This window comes from Dermacentor variabilis, chromosome 3 (genome assembly GCF_050947875.1).
Source record: "Dermacentor variabilis isolate Ectoservices chromosome 3, ASM5094787v1, whole genome shotgun sequence".
Classification (NCBI taxonomy): Eukaryota; Metazoa; Arthropoda; class Arachnida; order Ixodida; family Ixodidae; genus Dermacentor; species Dermacentor variabilis.
Window position 1 is genome coordinate 139,804,545 of NC_134570.1, and position 17,832 is coordinate 139,822,376.

Sequence of the window (17,832 nt, forward strand, 5' to 3'; positions counted from 1 at the left end):
CCTAATGACTGGAGAGAAGAATTCCGCCTTTTTTCGGCTTTCTGCAAACGCCTCTATAAGTGGGATCATGACTAATACATTGCATTCTTGGAAAAGTGTGCATCTAAAAAACAGGCAGATTTTTGGAACTATATTCAAAAACGTAGAGAGTGTTTTCTCCTGCTTGACTCCAGCGGAGTCGAAGTCCAAGCAGTCGTGGACTGTTTTGTTGCCCACTTCTCATCCTTATATAAAGCTTCAGGTTTCAACGGTGGTGTCAGTCAGCAGCACACGACGGTTCCTACATCCAGTGCTGCGTTGTTGGTTGAAAAGCTCATCAGCCAATGGGGAGAGTGGCATGGAGGGAGGGGAGCACTTTAAGTGCTTGAAGCTTTCCGTGTCCTGTCCCCCTCCACAATTTCCTGATAGCTACCATGTTATATCTTCTTGATAGATCACGTTGTGCTGTGTTCGATGGCCAAACATCTTTGACATAATAGTTCTGTCGAACGTCATACCTTGCTGGTGAAGCAGCGCACTGACACGGATACAGTGAAGACAAACAGGAAAAGACAACACTCGCTGCACTCGCAACTATTTTATTTCAGAACACGTACTTCATTTTTATATACCTGCGCACCCTAAGGCGTCAAAGAAAATCAAGGCAAGATTGAAGGCATTTTATAAAAAATCATTCGCCCGCGCATACTCGAGCGACAAACATATGGCACCTATATATGGGACTGGATCGTTGAGTTTCAACAAAAGTAAAAGTAAATGGTCGTAAGTGCACAGTCAATCATAAAGAAAAACTTGTCGAGTGCGGGTCATCTGCAGTCTACTGTTTGCCCATATCGTGTGGAAAAGTATACATCGGCCAAACGGGTCGGTGTGTAAACACGAGACTTTTGGAGCACAAAAGGTCACTGGGGGGAAACATTCATTCCCACATTAAGGGGCACTGCTCACAACATGGGTGCTGGCCGCTTTACAATGATACCACAGTTTTATCACAGCATAAGGATCAGCTAACCAGGGAAATAATCGAAGCCTTTCATATTCACAAGAGGGGAGAGGGTTGTATCAGTCAGCCATCTGTACATCTAAGCCATGGTGAGGTTGCCTTTTTGGAAGTACACTAAAAAGAAGAGAAAAAAAATTGTGTAATAAAAATGGTTGTTAGGGTTGCAACAAATTACGATAGGATTGCACACCATGATAGATAGGTGCTATATGTTTGTCGCCCAAGTATGCGCGGGCAAATGATTTTTTTAAAAATGCCTTTAACCTTGCCTTGATTTTTTTTTACGCCTGAGGGTGCGCAGGTATATAAATATGAAGTATGTGTTCTGAAATAAAATAGTTGCGAGTACAGCGAGTGTTGTCTTTTCCTGTTTGTCTTCACTGTGTCCGTGTCAGTACGCTGCTTCACCAGCAAGGTATGATGATCACTCACCAACTAGCCCAACTTTCCACTTTACTGAAGTTCTGTCACAACCCGCAAGGTGGAGAGCAGTAATTAATGAAAAATGCGACATCCACCAAATCACAGCAATTGCTACAAAGGATTGCTACAATTGAAACCTTTGTAGCAATTGCTACGATTTGCTGGATGTGTCATTTTCTCTTATTTAGCCAAACACCTTTGTGCGTACATGGCAGCAAGCGGCGTCCCTCAAGGAACAGCATTTATTAGCAACACTTCGTTTTAAAGTTATATTAGGGTAGCTTTCTTTCCCACCTATTCAGAATTCTTTCCTTCTATATGCGGATGACACCAAGGTTTTCAAGGGAATTTATACTGTTAATGGCGGTCGCATCCTGTAGTCACATCTCTTTCCTTTTTCGAGATGGCAGAAAGATAATAACCTCATCTTGAATGCTACTAAGACCAAATCCATGACTTTCACATGCACAACAGCTCTCTTTTCTTTTTATTAGTCTAAAGATTCTGTACCATATTGCAAAGTCTGTGAGATCAATAATGTCGGTGTGCTTTCTGATACAACCTTACGCTTTTCAGCTCACAAAAAAGAAAAGCGTTAAAATTCGGGATATGTACCTTCTTGGCTCTACTTTCTGACTATCGAGGGAATTCAATACTCCTTAACAGACCCACAAGTTCTACACAACACTCTGTGTTCCTCATTTCGAATACGCGTCAGTCGTCTGGAATGGCATTTCCAGATCCAAAAGGGAGAGTATAGATCGGGTCCATAAAAGCTTTCTAAACACATGTTTCATCACCGCGTTGGTAACACAGACACTGGACCTTGCCCTAGCACTGCTACATTATTGTCATTTCCGTTACTTTGCTGCTGGTGTAATGGCGCTCACGTTCTGTTTCTTTTCAAACTCCTTCACGGTATCCTCACCTGCCCCGAATACCTATGTTGTATCGTGTTTCGTATTAAGAGCAAGATCACTAGAGAGCATAGACCTCTCCATGTTCCTGCTTGTCATCACGCACACTCATCCGTCCACAGTATACCTAGTCTTTATAAAGCTTATTTTCATGATCTCGATATTTTTCATAACTCGCTGTCATTCATTTCCCAGCTCTGCGTTGTGTTATAGATTCACGCATTGTTCAACTGCCCCTCTCCTCCTTTCTTTATTTTGTGTTATCCGTGCACCTTGTTCTATGTACAGCCTTCTTTTCAAAATTGCTTTTTATTAATTGTTTCCTTTTACTTATATTCCCCTGCCGTCTTTTTTGTTCTCTTTTTGTTTCTTTTATTTTATGCATGCGGGATGGAGAGGCAGCACTCACACCTTAGTTGCTCGTGGGCACTGTAAATAAATGAATAATTAATTAATATAATAAATAATTATTATGTATGTAATTAATTAATTAGTTAATTAATTATTTGTAAACCGTATGTATTCTTACTGCAGCTTCATGACGAAGGCGCGGTCGTGACTGTGTACAACGGGAATGCTCGCGATGTACTGCTCAGTCAGGCCATGCTGGACTACGTCGCCTACACACAACACTACGTCTTCGGTGCGGTTTTCCGCAGCAACGGGTGAGTTAACTTTAATGTAGTTGCGTCGAGGCTGTGAGTGCATAGATGGTCGGGGAAAAGGAACGCTGCCGTAGACATGTTGGGGAGCAGTAACCATGATAAAGAAAGCGCAAAAATACATGAACGGGTAAATTTTGTAATCCCTGATGTTGCTGTTAACGATAATGGCTTCTTCACTTGCTTCAGTACATGTGCTTCAGTACATGAAACGACGTTTTGTTAACAAATTAACTGGAACACCAATGCATTTCTCCGCAAAGTTCGGGAATTTATATCTTGAAACTGTTGCCATCTTGAAAATTCGTTCCAAGTAGATTCGCCTTGCTAACTCCACGTCTAGAATTTCTTAATTGCAATATCAGCCATAATGTAATTAGCTAAAACTAATTAGCTATTTTTATGAATTAGCCGATTTTGCATCTCAATTTTTCGTGCAAGTATCGTCCGCCCCTTCGAGTAGACCAGCTCATGAACTAGAATTGTGATATCTGCCACATGCAACCTTTAAAGATTTTTGAAAGTGTTCGCTGAAACACCCTGTATATAAAACTTTCAGTTGCCCGTGTCTTTTGCGCTGTTTTCAGTGCTAAACCTAACCGACCAACCTAAAGCGGCACATTACAGTAAACATACATACACTGCCAATGCGCTTTCCGTTATCCTCAACGTCTGTAGCGGCGTGCAGTGAAGGCACGCTGCTACATGAGCACCACGTTTCGGCATAAGACGCATGTGTGCCTGCAACATCTCACGCATGTTCAACCACTGATGGGTACGCAGTGAAATAACGCCGTCATTTAGTGGTTACTGCGTATATGTTCTCTGGGCGTTGCATGACCACCCAAGCGAGAAAGTCACTAAATATAGCGAGCCTTTAATCACTTCAAGGAGGTACGAGGCACTTAAAGTAGTGTTACGATGAGACGCAAGAAGAGAACGACAACGGTCCTGAAGACGACGAAAAATGGACACAGCCGGGTTGGGATCTCCTCCGTCCCCTCGAACGTTCGTTCTTTGTAAATATACTGTAAATAGTTTCATACTCGTTACATTTGGTTGAAGTGCGGGGTACCCGTCTCTTTCGCAACGGAGCCGGGCAGCGGACGTCACAACCAGCTTGTGACAATGCCTCTTGGAGACGACACGTCGTCTACGCCTGCACCAGCACCGTCGGCTACGCAGACCCAGTATGTTGCCCTTCCACGTCCGCATGACCCCGGTAGCTTATCCGATCTCAATGGTATGGTCGTAGAAAAATGGCGGAGCATGTATGAACGTGTCGGTAAGGGGAACAGGTGGGACCCGATTGTAATACTCGCCAATGTCATTTTCTATCTGGACGGAACTCCGCGCGTTTGGTTCCAAAAACTTGAAGACAAACTTATTAGCTGGGAGCTATTCAAGCACAATCTGTCCAACCTTTTCGTAATCCCTTTGGTCGACAGCTAGCTGACAAAAAGCAGCTCGCTATCCGCTCCCAAAGTGCTACCGAGTAGTATGTCTCCTATATTCAAGACGCCCTCGCCCTTTAGACACGTCCGTGGCAGAGTCCGACATGGTAGGACATATCCTCAAAGGCATTGGGGATGAGGCGTTTAATCTCCTGGTTTTGAACAACGTTTCTACTGTCAAAACCATCATAAAGGAATGCCACCGCTCCGAGCTACAGAAAGACCCGCCGTGTCGCCTATCAATTATCCCGCCTACCGAATACCGCCTGCTCTGTTAATCACCCTGACGCCAGTATGCCTCGTTCTATGACCATGCCTACCGGAGCCCGCCTTTTCCTTCCCATTACCGGAATCCTTCCGACGCCTCTTGTGCTGGCCGCTGTTACGCCCTCACCATAACGTCGTCAGCCACGTCCGCCCCAACTTCGCCGCTCCGCCGCCGTACTCAGGACCCACCCTGCCGGAAAACTAGACGATGCGGCACATCGAGGTGGTGCTGCACTGTCCAATTTACCGCAAAATCCTCCGCTGACGCTATTAACAAGGCACAACCTCCTAGATGTCCAAGTAGATGACACATCTGTCACAGCACTCATAGATACCGGCGCATACATCTCCATTATGAACCCTCACCTTCCCCATCATCTAAAGGAAGTTCTCGCACCTGCCATCACTCAGGTCGTATGCATCGCCGACGGCAGAACGGTTGGGGTAGTCGAAATGTCTACTGCCCACTTAAGCATTTCCGGTGACCATACTGACGTCATTTTCACTGCCCACATGACCTGAAACTTGGCCTAGTCTTTCTCTCTGGTCATATTGCGCACATCGATTGTTCCGCAAGTACTGTCCACCTTGACCTGCCTCTCTTCGCCGGTCCTCCTGCTCCACCTGAGATTCGTCTAAGTACGACTGATTTTGTTCATGCGCCACCGCACGTTCTGACGTACATCGAACTGTTCATAGAATGTACATCTGACGTACATCGAATCTTCTCCGCCAGTTCCAGATAGTGATTACATCGCTGCGCCTGTTACTTCCGTTGTTCTCACGCACAACGTCATCGTCCCTCATACCGTACTGTCACCGCCAACCGCACGTGCCTTCTCGTGGTGAATTTGGCTACACAAAGCAATGGCTACCCACGGGGATAACACTGGCCAAGACTTATCGCTTTATCGGATCGCTACGTTGAAACTTTTGCCGTAGACGACTTTTGTGAGCCTAGCAAGTCTGCCAGTTGTTCTAACCAGGATATTGAAAAAATGATTGCCCCGGACCTGTTGCCTGGCAAAGCTGAAGCACTCCCTAACTTATTGTATCTTTATGGAGACATTTATGACCTAAATAAAGTCCCTTTGAGCCATACATCACTTGTCAAACACCGCCTTCACTTCGGAAATGTTCAGCCAATTCATCGACGACACTCCCGAGCTCCCGCACTGGAGCGCCAAGTCATCAAGGCAGAAGTGGACAAGATGCTAGCAAAAGATATCGCTTAGCCATCGTCATATTTTTAGTATCGTCAATAGAGTTAGTACTTTTTAAACAATTTGAATAAAATTTGCGCAGTTAATATTAAAAAGCGCGTTGGATGCTACCGAAGATTTTCTTTCAAACACGTGCCTTGAACTCTCCCCCGCTAAATCAGAGCTACTGTTATACCACAAGTCCAGACTGGGGGTCAGAAATCTTGCACCTCTGGAAACTCTGCCGATATAAATTCGAGCTAAAAATGGGCATCCCATACCGAGGAAGGATTCGGTCAAAATTCTAGGACTCCTCATTGATGCCAAGGGCTGTAACTCGACGGCCCTCAACAGGCTCACTGGACAGGCTAATAATATCCTAAGACTTGTAGCCCGCGTCTCAAATCGAAGAGGCGGTCTCAAAGAGGACAATTTGCTCAGAGCTTATCAGGCATTCTTCCTGAGTCATGTCATCTACATCACGAAGTACCTTAATTGGGGTAAAGCGGAAAAAGCCAAGCTCGACTCCCTAATCAGAACCGGCCTCAAGCCCGTGCTCGGCCTTCTGCAGTCCACAAGCACTGCGAAGCTGCTGGAGCTAGGACTCCATAACACCATCGATGAGCTAATAGAAGCTCACACAGCGGCTCAGATAATGAGACTTTCATCCACTAAGCCAGGGATAAAGATTTTAGAAGAAGCGGGAATCCAACCCAGACATGAACCAGCGACCAAAGTTAGTTTGACCCGGGAAACCAAAAGTCGCATCATAGTTTACCCCGTCCCGCGAAACATCCACCCAGTGCATCACGAGGGTAGAAGATTCGCGAGAGCCAAGTTCGTCCTTAAAAAGATCAATCAGCAAAAACTAGATGCCCTCTTTGTCGATGCTGCCAGATATGACAGCGGAGATAAGTTCGCTGTCTCGGTGGTAGACGCAGGGGGCAACCTGGTCAATGTAGCCTCTGTTTATACGAAGTTTGCCCGTGTGGCGGAGGAAGCGGCGATCGCTCTGGCTTTTCACAGCTCAAAAGTTTCCGCTATCGTCTTCTCGGACTCACGCATGGTGGTTAGATCCTTCTCGTCCGCTATCATATCTGAACAGGCGAACAGTATTGCGATTAAAACACTTCAAAGGACTAGGGAGAGCAGCGAAGGAGGATACCAAATCTCGTGGTTCCCAGCCCATCTAGATAGCTCAATTAACCAGCTTGGATGTAATCCTAACGAGCAGGCACAACGAAGAGCGCGCGATTTCACGCACCGCGCTGTCGCGGGTAGCCAGGCTTGGAATGAGGTCAACATAAACAAAGATCCATTATGTACTTTCCACGAAATTGTTTCCCATTATCGACTAGGCAAGAAGACGCTTCCACCCCCTCACCCCAAATTGAACAAACCTCAGGCTACCACACTCAGACTCCTGCAAACCCGTTCGTATCCCACTCCTCGATCCCTTGACAAGGTAGATCCTGAACACTCACAGTCGTGCCCCAAAGGTGGTCATGACTCATGCTCTTTTGACCACATGCTCTGGCTGTGCCCAGCCCTTAACGCCTCTCCACCCATTACGAAAGAACAACGGCAGGAATCTCTCAAGAGCAGCAATCTCCACGTTCAACTCCAGTCTGTCCAGAGAGCCCACGACATAGCGTGGGGGGGGGGGCAGGGGGCTTGATCTACCGGTTCCATCATGGGCCGAGCCACCGCATTGATCTTCGGGAGCCTTCGGTTCTGGCTCCACAAGATCTCAGTCCATCAGGACTCAAATAAAGTTCTTGTCATGTCATGTCAGTTAATATAGTTTTACCAGCTGATTTCAAGAATGCAATTATTTTTTTCCTTGGATAAATATTTTTCATGATATTGACACGTGTACTTATATTTATCGGGCGACCACATTTCGCCGTCTAACAAATGTTATCGCACAGCGCAGGACGCGCCTGCATGTATCCGAAGTTTCCGGAAAGTTATCGATGCTTCTATCCGCTGTCTGTTGTCGCTGAACCTTGTGTTATCTGATTTTATCACGTGACGCGAATGGTGTAGAACTTTGTGGAAGGCACACGGGTCCTAAAGATTAGTCTGGAACATTCGATGACTGCTGTATAAAAGCCGAGGCGCTGGACTCGCTGATGAGATTTTCGACGATCGCCGACCGCTTTCGCCGCTATCGTTGTGCTATAAGTGTAGCCTGTTTTCTGGGCACAGGTTCGCCCAATAAATGTTAGTTTTGTCGTTCACAGTACTGCTCCTGTGTTCTTCACACGTCACTCCACGTGACATCTGGTGGAGGTGCTTTACGTTCATGTACCGGATGCCCCCGACAAGCCATAATCCAAACCCGGACCACAAAGACAACACCAGCGCCATCCCGGAACATCGAGAAAGCCGCCGGCTACAGCAGCTGCCCCCGGAACAAGGAATTCTACCAGAGACGACCAAGAAGATTGTCAGAGAAGTTCGTCCAGAGACGACCAAGAAGACAGCCCCAATGGCAGCCGGAGCAGCCCCAATAGTTCTGCAGCAGCCCAGGGAGCCACCGACGTTCCGCGGTACCACATTTGAGGACCCGGAAAGCTGGCTGGAGACGTATGAGAGGGTCACTACGTTGAACAGTTGGGACAGCGACGACAAGCTGCGGCATGTCTATTTCGCATTGGAAGACGCCGCCAGGGCCTTATTCGAGAATCGAGAAGCCACCTTAACGACGTGGGACCTGTTCCGAAGCGGCTTCTTGCAAACGTTTACAAGCGTCGTGCAAAACGAGCGAGCCCAAGCTGTACTAGAAACCAGAGTGCAGCTGCCAAACGAGACGATCGCAATCCTCACGGAGGAGATGGCCCGTCTTTTCCGGCACGCCGACCCGGAAATGTCGGAGGAGAAAAAAGTCCGCTTCCTGATGCGGGGCGTCAAGCAAGAACTTTTTGCCGGACTTATTCGTAACCCGCCGAAGACCGTAGCTGAGTTTTCTGCAGAGGCATCGATGATCGAGAAAACTCTGGAAATGCGCACCCGGCAATGTAACCGCCAGGGGCTCACGGCGCAGTACGCCATCCAAGGACTGGGTTCCGACGACCTTCAAGAGACCATCAGGGCCATTGTGCCCGAAGAACTCCGCAAGGTCCTGCCTTCGTCGCAGCCTCAAGTGGCCTCGATCGCCGACATCATGAAAGATGAGGTTCAGCGATCGCTTAGAGTTCCTGAGGTGCAACCTCAGTTACCGCAGCCCCAGCCAGAAGCGATGACCTACGCCGCCATCGCACGCCGTCAAGGCCCCCCTCCGCGACCGCGCCAGGGCCCTGTAACGCCGCAATTACGTCATCCGCCGACGCCGCCGCCAGCACGCCCACCCGTCGCCCAGCGCACCTACGCGAGGAAGACGGACATTTGGCGAGCCCCCGACCACCGCCCGCTCTGCTATCACTGCGGAGAAGCCGGCCATGTGTACCGCCGATGCCCATACCGCGACCTGGAATTGGGAGGCTTCGCCGACAACGCACAGCGCCCGGGGGAAGGTGAACGCCCTCGTGACATCGCCGACTACCTCGCCACTACTCAGTGGAGCCCTCGATGAGCATCCCGTTCGCCGACACCAGGCCGCTACCTGTCGCCGCAGCGCCGTCCATACACTGGCCCAGCCCGAGGCCGGTCAGCGAGCCCATATCCGGAAAACTAAAAGCAGCAACTGATGGAGGTGCGGTTGCTGTTCGTCGAACTGACGAAGATCCTCCGCCACCGACTAAGACGCCGAAGAAACTACCTCGACGACATAACGACACGCCGCCGTCCCGACGAAGTGTGGAAGCAAAGAATACGACGACGAATGACGACCTGACGACGTCCCATACAAGCCACAGGAGGACAACTGCCTACCACCCGCAGACGAATGGTCTCACGGAGCGCCTGAACAAGACCCTCACCGACATGCTAGCAATCTACGTCGACGTCGAACACAAGACTTGGGATGCCGTCCTGCCGTACGTAACATTCGCTTACAACATTGCGGTGCAAGAAACAACACAGATCACGCCGTTTAAGCTGGTTTACAGCAGGAACACGACGACGACGCTCGACGCCATGCTGCCTCACGTCACTGATGAGGAGAACCTTGACGTCGCTACGTATCTCCAGCGCGCCGAAGAAGCCCGACAGCTCGCCCGCCTACGGATCAAGACCAAGCAGCGTACCGACAGCCGACACTACAACCTCCGACGACGCTTCGTCGAGTACCAGCCGGGCAACCGTGTTTGGGCATGGACCCCGATACGCCGACGAGGACTCAATGAGAAACTATTGCGACGCTATTTCGGACCCTACAAGGTCATCCGACGTATTGGCGCGCTGGACTATGACGTCGTGCCAGACAGCATTTCGCATTCACAGCGGCGCCGCGCACGATCTGAAGTAGTCCACGTGGTGCGTCTTAAACCCTTTTTCGGATGCTGACGAACTTTCCTTATGTTGTTGTTTTCTTTGCTACGAGTGCTTCTTTATTATTGTAGAATATTTTTGCGTGCACAATTGACAAGGGCACAGTGAAGGGGGGGCACACGAGCGCTTCGCCGTGGACGCGCGAGCGCTCTTGTGTCCCCCTTTCACTGTGTCCTTGCCAAGTGTGCGCGCAAAAATATTTTACTATGAATTCATACCAACTCGTCCAACTATCAGTTCTGCTTCTTTATTACTTTCGTTTGTTTGCAGCATCGGGTCGATGCTTTTTAAGAGGGGGGTATTTATTGACACGTGTATACTTATATTTATCGGGCGACCACGTTTCGCCGCCTAACAAATGTTATCGCACAGCACAGGACGCGCCTGCATGTATCCGAATTTTCCGGAAAGTTATCGATGCTTCGATGCTTCTATCCGCTGTCTGTTGTCGCCGAACCTTGTGTTTTCTGATTTCATCACGTGACGCGAATGGTGTAGAACTTTGTGGAAGGCACGCGGGTCCCAAAGATTAGTCTGGAACATTCGATGACTGCTGTATAAAAGCCGAGGCGCTGGACCCGCTGATGAGATTTTCGACGATCGCCGACCGTGTTCGCCGTTATCGTTGTGCTATAAGTGTAGCCTGTTTTGTGGGCACAGGTTCGCCCAGTAATAGTTTTGTCGTTCACAGTATTGCTACTGTGTTCTTCACATGTCACTCCCCGTGACAATATCGAAAACAGGGCGTTCTTTTGTTTAGGGCCTAATTAACTAATTAACAACAGCAGCACGGTAAAGTACAGCAGACGCAATTGATTCTGAATACTCATAGTGTGTTGTAAGGTATCAGTGATTGTTTTAGGTCATATTGAAGCGTAGTTATAGGTTATCAAACATTGTCATAAAAGTTCATTACGTTGACAAAACGGTTAATCTTGAAAATTACTCGAATATGTATTATAACAAAGTTTACTTCACGACACACATCTATATATATTTCTAGGAAAAAAATTATAACGATAGCCCAAGTAAAACCAAAGGTATTGATCCTCCACAACGAAAACCAAGAGCGTTGACTTGAGAAATCAAAGAAAAACATTCGAAAGCATTACTTTTGGGACAGAATTTTAAATATCTTGTGAAAATGAAGGGTCTCGAAATCTTATGGAATGAATCTTGTAAAAATTAAGGGTCTTCAAAGCGCGAAAATGAGACAACCTAAAATACAATTTTTGGGCCAACTTTCGACCTTCAAGTACAGATTGCCCCCTTAACGACAATATCGTCTTACTGTAGCTTTAGTGAATCTGTTAGTGATTTTTTAATGACGCGATTAACTTGCCGTAAGTACATTGACTAGCCTGCCTCCTTGCAATTTTATTTCAAAGAGGCAATGCGCCTAAATTTGTCACCATACTTCTAAAGGCATACCGCTGAATTGTTAAGTCACCCGGTCGAGTCAAAACTGCTTTTCTAGGCGATGCGATATGGGGAAGCATAATGCCGTCCTAGGAAATCGAAATCTAAAGATATACTATATATAAACAGACAAGACGCGCAGGAACAATTAAACACAAAAAGCGAACTTCCGCGAATCTCATCGTCATGATCATGATCAGTTTGTGATTTTTCCTCTGAATTGGAGTGCCTTCAGCACCGACCTGGCAACTATATTTAAAAAAAAGTTATATGAAGCCCCAACTAGGCTTCGTTTCTTTTACAATACCGCCTGGCTACTTTATATTTCATGCATACATACTTTTGTTTTCTAAAGAAGCGCTGACATTATATTAGGGGCGAGGACTTCGGAGTCGCCATCTTTTGGAAGCACATCGCTTGCGTAGGAATTGATGAGAGCGAACTATATGAAATAGGTTCTTATAGCAGGCTGTTTGTATAACCAAATGGAGCATAACACAATGAAGCCTCAATGCAGGGATCGCCCGGCTTCGCGGGGACCGACTGCGCGTTTGCATCCATGACCGCGCACAATGTCTCGCTCAATGTTTCGTACCGTGCCGTGAGCTTTAGATTGCAGCATATGAGCATTTGAGAGTACACAAGCAACCAATGTTGCGTCGACACTATCAGAGCTGTTCAAAAATAATTGCCTTATAACTAGGGACTTCAACGCCCATGACAGTCGACTTGGAATGTGCCGTCGCGATGATCCAATCTTTTTTTTTTCTCAACTCTTGCACGTTTCAATATCATAATTTGTCAAGTTGGGTCACATTGTATGTTTATCTGTCTACTCAGCGAGCAATTGCCGCTGCTTCCTTTTCTTAATCCAGTACATTTTACTGTTTGGTGCGACAGAAGCATGAGCATATATTCATGCCTTTTTTTAATGTGCTTTTCACCGTTCCCTTTCCGTCCCAGCGAACTTGCCAGTATCTAGAATCAACAAGTGCATAGACCAAAGCTTCAGGGCGTTAGCCAGGCAACGCGCACGGGAGAGTGCCTCCAGTGCGCGCTTTCTGCTACTCACCGAACATCGCAGCCCAACGCCGTATCAGAAATCTTCCTCGCAGGAGTGCTCGCTGCGCACCCGAGTTGTAGCCAATGGCTGCTTGCCGATTCTAAAGTTTCGCGATGCAAGCTTTACGCAGCTTCTTGCCCTGCGGGTGCGTCTGAATGCTGACATCGGGCTCCGTTGCGTACGTCCGGCACTGCGGCAGCGACCAGTAGCCTACCTTGTTGGGCGCCTTCAAAGGCAGCCTCTGCCTATTATAGGGCTTTCAAATGTTGTCTAGCAAACACGCGAAGCGGGAAAACCTCCACACTTAATCAGAACCGCCGCGGCAGGTTGGAAAACTGTCGTTTTCAACTCGCTTCGGCGCTTCCGAAGCAGCTGACGCGGCCGCCATGTCCACTTGATCCTTTATACCACGTCACGCCGATGGGGGTGCCAGATTTTTCAGTGGGGGAGCTCGCCCCCAATAGCCGGATGTTTCTTTTTTATTTTTTTCGTTAAGCGAAAGTGCTCTACAACCTGTACAAAAAAGTATTACATTTTTGGTTCGTTCGCTACATGAATTTTGGTTCCAATGTTGTGCCACCAGACTCGAATTATTAGCGTCTAATCTCTTATCACAGGCGGTGTGTGCGCATATGCGGGATGCAGGCGCGACGTGATCGAGTATATAAACTGCTCTATCCACATAACAAACTGAGTTAATAGCCAGTACATATTCAGTTTTCTTTTGCTTGCGCCTGTCGTAAGTGATGCTGTTGAACGTATATACTAGAAAGCCTCATATCTCCCCAAATAATTTACGATAATAATTTTTCTACGGAGTAGCTCTGGTTTTGTTTCCCGGGAGGCGTCATGACGCAGAAGGCTCGATCCGGCTCGTTCCGGCTCGCAACGTATTCGGCAATGCTCTTTGCGCGGCCCGATGTATCGCTGACTCACGCGACCGCGGATAACAGTCTCTGGGATCGGCCCTATTTACTCGGCGAGACACCGACCGAACAGGCGCGCTAAACCTCGGGGAACAAGGAGAAGAATGCAATTCACTTTAATAACAAAATAAAACGCTTCAAGGCGGACATTTTATAGCACTGAGAATATTTATGTGCTGTTTGTTGTTTAGTTGCGCCATTCCCTAAAGAATACAGTCTTTCACCGGCATATCTATATAGAGACACTACAATTGGGTATGTGGACCGATTCCCCAAACTCGCACATACGCACAAAAGAAACCCCGAAATTTGGCGTGGGTTTGTTTTGCCAAAGGCCGGTGTTCGGCGAAAGAAAGCTTCGCTGTAATACTCCGCTCAGCATAAAAAAATTAAAACGGGGAGATAGAAAAAGAAAAAGATAGCAGTGACGTAAGTCTTAGGCTCTGATAACGAAGAAGGAGGGAAAGGAATGTCGGTTGCGGATTTTGGTCAAGGCAATAAGTGGATGCCTATGCTGAAGAGAGGGTAGCTGGCCTTCTAGCACCCTCGTCTCTTAACACTTCGTCTGCAGAAACTGCGGCTATCGATAAGCTTTCGGAAGGGGACTTATCGCTTCAATGGTGGGACCAAAATTTCTCACCGCGTCTTGTGAGAAGACCTTCAGCGGTGAGCACTAAATCCTAGTCCACACGCAGATGAAGAAAGTCCGAACGATAGCCTAACACCCGCCGTGGTCGCTTAGTGGCTTCGATGTTGCGCTGCTATAAGCAAGACTTCGCGGGATCAAATCCCGGGCACGGCGGCCGTATTTCGATGGGGGCGATGGTCGCCTGCAGGCAACTCGGAATTATATCCGTCCCCTGTAGGCTCGAGTTTTCTATTTCCTGCAACAGATGGCAAGTGTTATTGCGGTTTCTTGCCATAAGACACTCCAGAAGAGTTGCACACAGTTGCACTCATCATGAATGACGCTACCTGCGCAGAGCAGATATGTACAATCGCACCATAGATCTCGAATAACCTACACCGCTTGTGGTAAAGGTACAGCGCAAAAAATTAATACGCAGAAGCCAGTTTTCCATTTTGGTTCAGTATCCCAACTTATATAATATCCCAACTTTACTGGGAACTGCCCTGGACCCTTAGGGCGCAGGAACATGCAATGTCTATAAGGTGAACGAGAGATCGATGCTTGTGCCCTACGTGCCTCGGCGGAAGGGGATAAACGTGTTGTTTCCGTTTTGCACCTGACAGGCTCCAGGCGTGGTTCAACCCCTACGCCGCCCTGGGCCGGTCTCTGGCCGTCGACCTCGTCAGCAGCGCAGTGTTGGCCTTCCGTGCGGCTGATCCCGCGGCCCGATTCCAGACCACGCTCGCTGTTCACGTCCCCGAGGTGCGACCCGAAACCATCTCGCGCAGTGGTCATGTGGAAGGTCGCAACGTCTACAAAACTGTGCACAGCACGCGGTGTTATTCAAATCGCCTAAAACATTGGCTTACGACCGCCGTTCTTTACTCTATCCAGTGGCCTTATTGAGTTCAGAAGCCATCGTATTAGTTTTTATTATGTAATGAGTTCTACTTGCATTTTCTTGAATATTTTAATGTCGCATTAATTTCGTGCAAGCGCCGATCAGCCGTGTAGCATGCTCATAAGCGCGTGGTGGGGGTGCCTATGTATATAACGACGTGCAGAGCTCGACCATGATCTGTTGTTCTCTCGAGCGCACCGCGACAGTTACGACGTCTTTGCGCTATGAGCCACTAGGCAAAGCTGAAGAGCAGTCAGTAGCGATTTTATGACAAAAAAATCAAGCAATTCACCTATAGCAGTACGGCAAGATTGCGGCAGTTTCTGTCGTGTAGTGTACACGTGTACATTAAAAACCTCGGCGTGGTGGAGGTTGGAGCATCGACCTGATAAGTGGTACTCACGGGACACAGTGTACTTTCATTCTTCATTTTATTTTATTTCATTTTAACCTCAAGGACAAAGGCATTACAGATGGGAGTGGGTAAAAAATACGAACAAATGAAATGAGATAAATGCAATGAGTAATAATAACAATGAAAATTTTGCGAAGCAGGTTAGTATAGAATGCTGGCTAGTGCATCGCGAAAACTTTGGTTATCACGAATAGCTGCTATGTCAGCAGGAAAGCGGTTCCAGTGAATTACAGTGTGGGGTGGGAAAGAACCAGAAAAATTTTTCGGCTTTATAGATTAGGATGCCTATCCTGTGACGATTATCTATGCGCTATGACGCGTACTGACGTGATAGAATAAATTTGTCGTGAAGGACAGTATGGTAGCATATTTTATTAAATAAATTCAAACGGCAATAGCTTCGACGAGCTGCTATAAACGGGAGGGAAAGGCTGGCTTTCACGACTTTTATGCTCGCATTGGGATTATAGCTAGAGTAAAACGACCCCAGTTACATTGAACAAGTTCTAAGGTAGTGATGCGCTGGGCGACAGGTGGGCGTGCTGACGGCGGCGGCGGACGATGGAATTGCGGCGTTTCAGGGCCCTGGCGCGGTCGCGGAGAGGGACCTTGACGGCGTGCGACGGCGGCATAGGTCATCGCTTCTGGCTGGCGTTGCGGAAATTGAGGTTGCACCACAGGAACTCCAAGCGATCGCTGAACCTCGTCTTTCACGATGTCGGCGATCGAGGCCACTTGAGGCTGCGATGAAAGCAAGACCTTGTGCAGTTCTTCGCGCACAATGGCTCTGATGGTCTCTTGAAGGTCATCGGAGGCCAGTCGTTGGATGGCGTACTGCGGCGCGAGCACCTGACGGTTATATTGCCGGGTGCGCAATTCCGCGGTTTCCTCGATCGCCCATGCCTCTGCAGAAAACTCAGCTAATGTCTTCGGCGGGTTGCGAATCAGTCCGGCAAAAATTTCTTGCTTTACGCCCCGCATCAGGAAGCGGACTTTTTTCTCCTCCGAGCTTTCCGGGTCGGCGTGCCGGAAAAGACAGGACATCTCCTCCGTGAAGATCGCTATGGTCTCATTGGGAAGCTGTACTCGGGTTTCCAGTAGCGCTTGGGCGCGCTCTTTACACACGACGCTTGTGAATGTTTGCAGGAAGCCGGTTCGGAACAGGTCCCACGTCGTTAAGGTGGCTTCTCGATTCTCGAACCACGTCCTGGCCGCATCTTCCACTGCGAAATAGACATGTCGCAACTTGTCGTCACTATTCCAGCTGTTAAACGTAGCCACCCTCTCATACGTCTCCATCCAGCTTTCCGGGTCCTCGAATGTGGAACCGCGGAACGTCGGTGGCTCCCTGGGCTGCAGCAGAACTATTGGGGCCGCTGCGGCTGCCAGTGGGGCTGTCTTCTTGGTCGTTTCTGGACGAACTTCTCTAACAATCTTCTTGGTCGTCTCTGGTAGAATTCCTTGTTCCGGGGGCAGCTGCTGTAGCCGGCAGCTTGCTCGGCATTCCGGACTGACGTTAGTGTTGCCTTTGTGGTCCGGGCTTGGATTACGGCTTGTCGGGGGCGTCGGGTACATGAACGTAAAGCACCTCCACCAGATGTCACGTAGCAGTGCCGGTGAGGAAGGCAGCAAAATTGTGATTAACGAAACTAGCATTTTATAGGGCGAACTTGTGCCCTCAAAAGCAGGCTACACTCAAACAACAACGATAGCGGCGAACACACTCGGCGATCGTCGAAAGTCTCATCAGCGGGTCAAGCGCGTGGGCTTTTATACATCAGTCGCAGAATGTTCCAGAGTAATCGCTGGGACTTGCGTGTCTTCCACAAAGTTCTACACTATTCGCGTCGCGCATACATGCAATCAGATTACTCAAGGTTCGGTAACAGACAGCGGATGGAACCATCGATAACATTCCAGAAACTTCCGATACATGCAGGCGCGCCCTGCGCTGTGCGATAACATTTGTTAGGCGGTGACAAGCGGTCACCCGGAAAAGATAAAGTACACGTGTCAATATACGTGCCTAAGCATAGCAACCACCGGCGTGAGTGGGAAGAAAGCACAAGAGTGGCCGGAAAATGTTTCGGAGTGTAGCATTTGCTTTCCGCGCGC

The 17,832-nt window shown here is 48.3% G+C and overlaps 1 protein-coding gene across 1 annotated transcript in view; it reads left to right on the forward strand.

The window, feature by feature from the left end:
* LOC142574784 (ATP-binding cassette sub-family A member 17-like) overlaps nucleotides 1-17,832 on the forward strand; it is a 93,720-nt gene that overhangs the window by 56,564 nt on the left and 19,324 nt on the right. Inside the window, exons 14-15 of the mRNA XM_075683798.1 lie at nucleotides 2,878-3,008; nucleotides 15,025-15,163. Of these exons, the coding sequence (XP_075539913.1) occupies nucleotides 2,878-3,008; nucleotides 15,025-15,163 (270 nt within the window). The remainder of the gene's footprint in view (nucleotides 1-2,877; nucleotides 3,009-15,024; nucleotides 15,164-17,832) is intronic.